This window comes from Aricia agestis, chromosome 16 (genome assembly GCF_905147365.1).
Source record: "Aricia agestis chromosome 16, ilAriAges1.1, whole genome shotgun sequence".
NCBI classification, from domain to species: Eukaryota; Metazoa; Arthropoda; class Insecta; order Lepidoptera; family Lycaenidae; genus Aricia; species Aricia agestis.
The window spans coordinates 11,598,372-11,609,047 of NC_056421.1; the positions used below are offsets into that span (position 1 = coordinate 11,598,372).

The 10,676-nt window shown below is 38.6% G+C and overlaps 1 protein-coding gene across 1 annotated transcript; it reads left to right on the forward strand.

The window, feature by feature from the left end:
* Positions 1 to 7,769: 7,769 nt before the first annotated feature.
* Positions 7,770 to 9,366, forward strand: LOC121734775. The gene is made up of 2 exons (XM_042125390.1): positions 7,770 to 7,994; positions 9,153 to 9,366. Exons 1-2 carry the CDS (start codon positions 7,809 to 7,811, stop codon positions 9,339 to 9,341), a joined length of 375 nt encoding a protein of 124 aa, XP_041981324.1. The 5' UTR covers positions 7,770 to 7,808; the 3' UTR covers positions 9,342 to 9,366.
* Positions 9,367 to 10,676: the final 1,310 nt, after the last annotated feature.

The window sequence follows — 10,676 nt, forward strand, 5'->3', positions numbered from 1 at the left end:
AATCTCCTAGTGTGTGTGTTGATAAAAGCAAAATTTCAAAATAATATTAGCTCGATGCACTCCTTCACCATAATATTATGAACTATAACTGTGCAAAATTTCATTCACCTACGTTTCCGCATTTTTCGTCAAAAGGGATTCAAAGTTTTTGGCCCAGTAGTCCCTAAAACTAGCAGGTCGATGTCTGTCGTACGTACAGTACGAATATTGACGTAAAGGACATTAAAATAACATTCATATCAGCGTGCCTTGATAATAGGAAATAGGAGAAAAAACCTTTTGTTTTTAGTATTACACAAATCAAATACTTTAAATATCAAATCGTTTAGGTTAGGTTACGACACATATACTACATTTTTTGTTTTTTCTAGAAAGTGTGTAATTTAGCCATAAAATGATTTGATTATGAAAAACAGTGTTATAACAGTCATCTTTGTGATTTTTTTCTATCGAGCAGAATTTTTCAAATTGTGTACTGATATACCTTAGCGTATAGGAAATTTTCTCAATTTTAAAATGGTACATTTTTATACTTAAATAATGACATTTCCTTTACAAAAAACATTATTTAAAAAACCCATTCTACGTAGTTGCAACAACCACTGCGCCTTAAGTAGTAGTGCTAGTAGCGCCCTTTGCTCCGACCTTTGCATAATTTTTTGACGTGGGAGAGCCATGCTTCGGTACGAATGGGCCGGCTCGACCGGAGAGATACCACGTCCTCACAGAAAACCGCGTGAAACAGCGCTTCCGCTGTGTTTCGCCGAGTAAGTGAGTTTACCGGAGACCCAATCCCCTACCCTTTTCCTTTCCCTACCCTCCCCTATTTCCTTCCGTACCCTCCCCTATTCCCTTCCGTACCCACCCCTATTCCCTTCCGTACCCTCCCCTATTCCCTTCCCTATTACTCCTTAGAACGCCGGCAACGAACCTGCAGCTCTTCTGATGCTGCGAGTGTCCATGGGCGACGGAAGTTGCTTTCCATCAGGTGACCCGTTTGCTCGTTTGCCCCCTTATTTCATAAAAAAAATTTTAATAAATTCCAATAGATATAGAGAGAGCATACAGAACAACATAACATTTAGATTAAATTGTATTTGAACAGGGTATACGAGTAGGAAAGTTGCAAACTTTCAATGTTAGTATCTTCCCTCTACTCTCCGAGTAATGAAAAAGTTTCACCGAAGTTAGTCGTACTATATTTAGTCTTAATGCTGTTGTCTTTTGTCTACAGATAATGAGAAACAGAAAAATTATGAAGACAAGTATTACGGAGTTCCTTTGTGGTCAGTTGAAGTTCTGAGTGCTGAATATTTCATAAAGATAAGAAAAACTTAAGATAAGTTTTACATTGAATATTAAGTATATAGAACTGTTGGTTGGCGTATAAATAAAATTCCACATCTACTGAACCGTTTTCGATGAAACTTCCAGTATTTCCTAAATTAAATAATACCAAGTACAGTAAAAAAAGAATGACTAGTTGGCACTAGCTCCTAAACTTGCTCAGATTCTTGACATAAAACTTACGCCTGACTACTGACTTCAAAATTATGAAGATTTAGTACTCAACTGTACCTATTTCAGTTGAAATTTAGGGCAATCCTAAAAAAGGTACTTATTATTAAATAATAAGAATTATATTTTAATACTTTTTAGTATTTTTTTACAAATTTTAATACAGTATTCGCTTTCAATTATTACAAGGTTATGGTAACGTCAATTATTTTATATATTATGTAGGTATATTCTTGTGTATATTCTTCACACGTTTAGTCAGAAAATCAACATTTTTAATATTTGAATTGATCGACACTTAAATAAAACTGTAACTAAAATGATAAGAATAATCATAAAGGACACAAACTCTCCCATATATTTTTAAAGAAAGGCAATCATTTTTTCTTCTATAGGTTCGGCAGCAGAAGACGCGTTGTCGCGACACTACTGCGGGGCTAAAATGGTCACATTAAGCAATTCCTCTCAATCAATTCAGCAAATGAACTGTCAAAACTGTCAAACTGACAAATGTCAAATTAATACGAATTACTACGGTGCGACAAGGTTGAATATGAACGTGGGCGTTCACTTAAAGACTTGTCGAGTTGTAGACATGAATTGCAAGCAGACTTGAATTTTGCGATTAAAAAAAATGAATCATATTATGATTCTTACTGCCGCACTCAGAGTGGAACATTATTTAATTATATGTAATTAATTCAAAATTTTGACATAAGCCCCATACATTATCTGTCAAACTCTTAATTTAATTTAAGGTTAATCATAACTTAATGTCTCTGAGTACGGCGGTTAGTGCGATTCTCCAAAGCGACCATTTTAGCCCCGCTGGTATTTCTATGAATGAGTGTCGCTAGCTTCGTGTCGCTAGCTGCAGAGGGTATTTCATAGAAATACATACAAACAAATAATATTGCGACGACATGTCGTCTTCAGTAATTGTTGTGTGTCGCTCGGTTCCAACTTGTACCCTACAGTCTTTACCCTACCCTACAGTCTACAGTCTTTACCCAGTAGTAGAACATAAGCCCAAAATAAACAAGACTAGATATCGCCCAATGGTCTTAGTTTCAACGACAGTAGGACGACTACCTATATTTTGTAAAAAATATTGACTTTATCACTTTTTTCAACTCTTGTCTCTGGGACTCAGCTGATCTCAGACTGGCCGTGTAAGAATTGTCTAATAGTATCTTAGATTCAATAAAAAAAACTATACCTAATCCATTTTCAATTTGTCAACTCGTTGTTAACAGACTTCAACCATAAATAAAAGAGTATAATTCGTATGTATAGGTTGTCACTAAAAAATCTGTCATTTCTCATGTGTGTGTGTGTGTTGTAGTGTGTGTAAAGTTTTTTTTTTTAAATGTATGATAAAATCATAATTTCAAAATAATATTAGTTCGATACACTCCTTCACCATATAAACTATTACTGTGCAAAATTTCATGCACCTACTTTTCACCATTTTTCGTAAAATGGGTTACAAAGTTTTTCGTTCACGTATTAATATTATTATGATGTAGCTAGTGTGCTTCGACCCTAACTAAACTTCAAAATTAATTTCGTCGTTTTCGACGAAGTTTACTCATAGATTATGTTGCTTTTGCTTCATACATACGTGGGAGAGCCATGCTTCGGCACGAATGGACCGGCTCAACCGGAGAAATACCACGTTCTCACACACGTTTCGCCGAGTGAGTGAGTTTACCGGAGGCCCAATTCCCTTCCCTATCCTCCCCTATTCCCTTCCCTTCCCATCCCTACCCTCCCCTATTACCCTATTCCCTCTTAAAAGGCCGGTAACGCACCTGCAGCTCTTCTGATGCTGCGAGTGTCCATGGGCGACGGAAGTTGCTTTCCATCAGGTGACCCGTTTGCTCGTTTGCCCCCTTCTTTCATTAAATAAAAGAAAAAATACGGCGCATTACTTTAATTATAGTGTCTCCAATTAGTACCAAGTACTATAAATGAGACTCGCAAAAATTGAAAATTTCAAAATTCTAGCTATGTATTATTAAGTACTTACGGTAGGCTATATCTGTGAGTCTATGACTACCGATAGTGCGATGTAGGCGACTATCAGCGCCATCTAGCGAGGTCTTTAGGAACTAATCTACTCTTAATTGGTATTTAATATCCCAACACTTTGTTGGGATATTATATAGTGGGGACCAGTCCCGTATTTTGATGAGTAAATCAAAAAGTGTTCAGGTTAGTAAATTAATACCTACTTTAAAAAGTTTTTCAGAATGCCAATGATTTTATGATTGCACATAATGGTACATACTTACCTACTTATTATTTTAGGTAAGTACTGTTCTATGTATTAAGTAGTAACTAATATTTATCCATAAGTATCCAATAGTAACTTACTTTCTTTTTAAATAAAATAAGGGGCAAACGAGCAAACGGGTCAACTGAATGGAAAGCAACTACCGTCACCCATGGATGCTCGGTACATTAAGATGCAAGTACGTTGCCGGCCTTATATATGCGAGTTTGTCTGTCTGTTACCTTTTCACGCCTAAACCACCGAACCTATTTTACATTTTATCGTGGGAAAATATAATAATATGGTTACCGCGCAATAAATGAATTTTGGCGCAACGGAATCGCGAGCGTCATCATTATAAAATATTGAATCGTAAGAATATACAGCTGTGTCTTGTTTTACGTCTGCCATTTTATTTGTTTAGTGATTCTGTGAAGCCTGAATAAATAAGGACACGGTCACTGAATTTTAGACAGTCGAAATAAAACAGACACAGAATTTTGTAAACAATTGTTTTATACTAGGTTAGGTTAGGTAGCTAGTTTAGGAACACAAACTGCACACAGACTTAGAGAAACTTGAAAACAAACTTTAAAATTATTAAGCTAAATGCTACGCTAAATGCATTGCATTTGACGACCTCTGTGACTCAGTTGGTGGGCTGTTGGTAAACCGGGGGTCGTGGGTTCAAATCCCGGAGACGGAACAAAAAGTTATCAAAGTTCCTGGGTCATGGATGTGTATCATAATATAAAAATCTTAAATATAATATTATTATGTATAGTACTTATAAAAGTATTAAATATATTTCCGTCGTCTGGTACCCGTAACACAAGTCCTTCAGGTACTTACCGCAGGGCCAGACTTTTTTTTTTTTTATGAAATAAGGGGGCAAACGAGCAAACGGGTCACCTGATGGAAAGCAACTTCCGTCGCCCATGGACACTCGCAGCATCAGAAGAGCTGCAGGTGCGTTGCCGACCTTTTAAGAGGGAATAGGGTAATAGGGGAGGGTAGGGAAGGGAATAGGGCAGGGGATTGGGCCTCCGGTAAACTCACTCACTCGGCGAAACACAGCGCAAGCGCTGTTTCACTGACGTGGTGTGAAGCGTCCATAGATATTATTAGAATATTATTATTATTGCAATGCATTTAAGGGTGGGTATGTGTTACATAGAGTTCACTGTGGAAGTAGCAGCGCTAAAAAAGATTTTTTTGGTGACTCGTTTGGCACGCGCAGGGTCAGGGATTTCCCCATACGAAAGTCAATAAGTTACTCTTTCAGCTTTTAATTTAATTTTATGTTAGGTATGAAAGCGTAAATCATTAGCATATTCTGTTATTCGAAAGGGAAACGGTCGAGCGATTCGCATTGCTTGAGGTGGCGTCAAATCAAGTGCGGCATTGCGCCTCGCCGACTGACAATGTTATTGCTTGGATCTTGAATAACTAGACTGACATGTGAGCAAGGAACATCATAGTTTACGCCTAACTTCAGGATTTTGACTATATAATAATAATAATTATACTCCCACACCAGTTTCGGTGACGGTGGCCTGTTTCATTGAAACCAGCTGGCCAGCTACGCAGGAGTAATTTTATAGTGCCCAAGTGTATGCGCAGTACACAAGAGCACTCTCTATTCCTTTACTCTCATAACCCAGTGGTAGAGTAGACAGAACTATAGAGTATACCGACTTAGAACTGAGGTTAAAATTTTTAAGTTTGACGTATTATGACAAAAGTCGTCGCTGGGGTCGTTACCTAAAAATTTAGTTGTTGTTTATATTTTGGCACATGCTAAGAAAACTGTCAGAATTCAATTTCAAAATCTTCATTTTAAAAATAAATTATATAGCCAGCGCGCCAGCCCTTAACTTATCCTGGCGAAACCCTAAAGAAATGACAGATATTAATACACGCCCGTCTCTTATCAGTCGAAGTTATGTCTATTGTGCCAGTTGGACGGACGACCGACGCGACTGGCAAGAGATCAGGCGCAGGACAGACTTTTTACATGCCCATCCGACGCATGGATCATCTTACTTGTCAGACAATCAGGTGATCAGCCTGCTTTGTCCTAACCAAACTTGGAAATAACATGTTCCAACGCGGGAATCGAACCCACGACCTCCGAGTCAAGAGCCACGCTCTATACCACTAGACCACGGAGGCGTTTCTATTTTGACTATAGATAGAACAGCCGCTGACAGTTCCGGTGCACTTTAAGGTGCAAGTTGGAACCGATCGACACGCGTCAACTGCAGACGACGTGTCGTCGCGACACTACTGGTTTCTACTTTCTATGAATAAGTGTCGCTAGCTTCGTGTCGCTAGCTGCGGAGGGTATTTCATAGAAACCAGTGGTGTCGCGGCGGCACGTCGTCTGCAGTTGTCGCGTGGCGCTCGGTTCCAACTGCACCTTTATAGTTTACGAAGTCTCATGATTTTGACTATAGGTAGAATTGTCGCCGACAGATCTAAACCATTTTCCTCTATTTCTTCGCTCCTTAGCGTAATAAAATCCTAGAAAGGCCTACAGCCTTCCTCCATAAATGAGCTATCTAACACTGAAAGAATTTTTCAAATCGGACCAGTAGTTCCTGAGATTAGCGCATTCAAACAAACAAACTCTTCCGCTTTACCTATATATATTTTTAAGTATACATAATTGAAGACGTAAGTGAAAGAAGTGGATAAATAACATATTATTATTACTCATTTTCCCCTTAAATAGTTAATAGAATCAGGCGTTACTTTGCGGGAATCCATAGCTTAAATTTTTTTTTTTAATGAAATAAAGGGGCAAACGAGCAAACGGGTCACCTGATGGAAAGCAACTTCCGTCGCCCATGGACACTCGCAGCATCAGAAGAGCTGCAAGTGCGTTGCCGACCTTTTAAGAGGGAATAGGGTAATAGGGGAGGGAAGGGAATAGGGGATGATAGGGAAGGGAATTGGGCCTCCGGTAAACTCACTCACTCGGCGAAACACAGCGCAAGCGCTGTTTCACGCCGGTTTTCTGTGAGAACGTGGTATTTCTCCGGTCGAGCCGGCCCATGGAAAGAAACAGAAAAATGTAGATTTTATGTATATTCAGTATCCAAATATATTAAGACTGATGATTTACGTAAGTAACAAGGTTTATTAAAATCCTAAGGGACAAAAAAAATTGTATGTTATTATTTTTAGCAATATTCCGCGAAATAAACCTCAACGTCATGTTAGTAAATGAGTGAGTGTACGCACACTCACTCATTTACTAACATGGCACTCATTTACTAACATAACATAATATCATTGGCATAATAAGGGGTTTTGGAAATAATCATTTATTATTGATTGACGAGTTATATAAATACAACATTGAAAATTGAAAATCAAAAGGCTTTTGTGTTGAAAATAATGGGAATTATAATTACGACAAATTGTAAAGAGTTAATTTGTGCCTGTAATCAAATATTAAACGGTAGCGTGGTTCTGTACGTTTGTTCGAATAACCCACGCTATATTAAGCCTTTGTTGAAACGTAAACATACCTAAATACTTCCTATTATAGTACCTCCATACTAATAAAATAATTTAAAATGAAGTTATAAATAATAGTAAGTATTTAAAAAAGATATCTCACCAAAAATATAGTTTACCCTGTGACAAAGATAACATCTTTTATAATAATTATATAATATTTGGCACATTTGTTCAGACTCTGATAAATACTAACATAATATACGAAAACTGGGCAGTTCTGGAAATATTGCATACATATGGGTCCACCTTTTTTGAAGTCGGTTAAAAATGTCCTACAATGCTATGTTTGCTACTACGATGCTACGAACACACATACACACACACACACATAATCAGACAAATATGTCAAACTCATAACAATCTTTTGTTTACATTGGAGCTTAAAAATCTTATATTGTAATCTTTTAGTAATGAAAACAAGTAATAAATTCCAGTACTAAAACAATCGTAAAACATAAAATTATTATCGCTAGACACAGAAATGTATTCGATAAGACTTATCGTGTTATTCTGTATTATATTCGCATCGTACGGATCGAATTTTAAAGAGGTCTTCACGGGTTTCTTCAGAGAGAAAGACTTGGTAGTGGCTAACGACAGGTTTTATAGACCGAGGATACCATTCAAAAGAGTTTTTGATTACTATTACAAGAAGGTGGAATGCCCGGTAAGAAACCATCAGAGATACCTAATTTTAAGTGCTTATTAAAATTAGGACAGCAACAATATCGAAATAAGGACAGTTATTTGGACTTCTCTGAAATTTAGATACCGTCGAGGAAATTGATTCCTATTCCCATAGTTGACAGACCCACGTCATTTGGTCGGATCATGACAATTTTAATGTTAATTTTGATCTGTCGGCTGGGTTTGACGTAACGCGACCACTACGTAGGTTTCCCGTCTGCCTTTTTTTCATGGGGAAATGCATTACGCATCCCCGGCGGATTGGCGACATCGGCCGGAGTATGTGGGACTCTCCGAGAAACTACCCACTAAAACCCCATGGTGCTCCACTCCCCACTTAGGCATAGTTACGGGCACGATCAACCCACCGCAACGTAGGTATCCCATCTGCCTAGGAATCAACTTCTCTGATAGTGTTAAAGAAAGTCATTTTAAAGACAAAACTCCAATGTGTTACTGGAAAAAAAGAGGCTATTCTAGTTGCCACTGTGGTGGTACCCACAATTCGCCTAACATTAACAGTAAAAGAAGAGATTCCAAACAGAGGAGAGTGATTTAATCTTCTAAAAATTGTACATAGATTGGTTCAAGCATACACTTTAATTTGCCCATAGCTTATACGAAATGTAATTATGTTTTTAATTTACGCGACAAAAACCATTTTGTCCATTTTTGCTGTGCCATTGCTTGTTTTCTATGAGAGGCCGGGCCGGCCGCTCATAGAAAACAAGCAATCTAAATCATATCCAACACGGTTTTTTAATTTAACGCGGCGTCACCTTAGGAGACAAAGTACATTTTTTTTTTATGTAATAAGGGGGCAAACGAGCAAACGGGTCACCTGATGGAAAGCAACTTCCGTCGCCCATGGACACTCGCAGCATCAGAAGAGCTGCAGGTGCGTTGCCTGCCTTTTTAAGAGGGAATAGGGGAGGGTAGGGAAGGGAATAGGGTAGGGGATTGGGCCTCCGGTAAACTCACTCACTCGGCGAAACACAGCGCTAGTGCTGTTTCACGCCGGTTTTCTGTGAGAACGTGGTATTTATCCGGTCGAGCCGGCCCATTCGTGCCGAAGCATGGCTCTCCCACGTTTAAAATAAAATATATTATAATTATACATTTTGATGTTAATTTCCAGATAAGCTATATAAAAGTGACCGATCGCTTAGGAGTTAGCCCGGGACCGACAGCTGAGATCGTCAAAGGAGGCCTTCGCTCGGACTACGTGGTCCTCCTCATGGGTTCCGCATACAACAGACCTATCTTCGTCAACGTATTTATCACCTGCGCGGTGTATGATGAAGCACAAAACGCAACGGCAGATTAGTATGAGTAAAGTTATATTTTATTCACAGATTGTTGTCATTGGAGTCTTTATACGTGGGAGAGCCATGCTTCGGCACGAATGGACCTGCTCGACCGGAGAAATACCACGTTCTCACAGAAAACCGGCGTGAAACAGCGCTTGCGCTGTGTTTCGCCGAGTGAGTGAGTTTACCGGAGGCCCAATCCCCCACTCTATTCCCTTGCCTACCCTCGCCTATTCCCTTCCCTTCCCATCCCTACCCTCCCCTATTACCCTATTCCCTCTTAAAAGGCCGCACCTGCACCTCTTCTGATGCTGCAAGTGTTCATGGGCGATGGAAGTTGCTTCCCATCAGGTGACCCGTTTGTTCGTTTGCTCCCTTATTTCATAAAAAAATAAAATATATGTAAGTATTCTATTTTATCCATCAAATAAACATTTCAAGCTTAAGCTGTTGCATAGCTCTTATTGCGGGCTTTGAGCTTGGCGACCGAAACAAGAAATTCCGTAACCAGGGGCCGTACCACGAAACCGTTTTGAGACTCGAACAATCGTACGAGAATGCTACGTCTATCTAACAAACGTGAAATGACGTTGATAGAGTAAGACGCGGCATTCTCGTCCGATCGTTTGAGTCTCAAAACGGTTTCTTAGTAGGCCTACTGACTTCATAAAATGATAAATGCTATGCAATAGCTTTATCGCGGCATTCTCCGAGTGCCATGCGTATTTTTTTTGTAATCTACGCCAAATATATAATAATACTAGCTGTCCCATCAAACGTTTCTTTGCCATATAGAGTATTTCGCCCGTATTATTTTATTGAAGTGACTAAATAAATATATCACCATGGCAACGTCCATCGCTATCCCGTCGCACAAACAATGGTCGCCGACAGTCTCGAGTTATAATAATTTACTATTATTTATTCAACCAATGCACTTATCAATATTAAAAGTACCCAGTAACACAGAATATATATTAGTAGTACCAACCAGTAGCCGATTGAATATGCATATAAAATTTGGTTAAAATCAGTAAAGCCGTTTCGGAGGCGTAAGCTATCTAACATTGTGACACAAGAATTTTATATACCTATAAGATGTTCTTCTATCGAGTTATGTCAAGTCAAAGATACTTGTAAATCGCTATCTTTCAGGCAACTTGATACAACCTGACTAAATTACGTAGGCATACTGACTGTGGCGCATTTGGCTTATAATGAAAGTATTGTCAGAGGCTGTCAGCCTACATTTCGGATACGGAAAAATCAAAATTATCTCACATACTCAAACATTTCTATACACAAGCACAGTATAAATGATAAATAGTAGAACATATTAATACTAGATCACC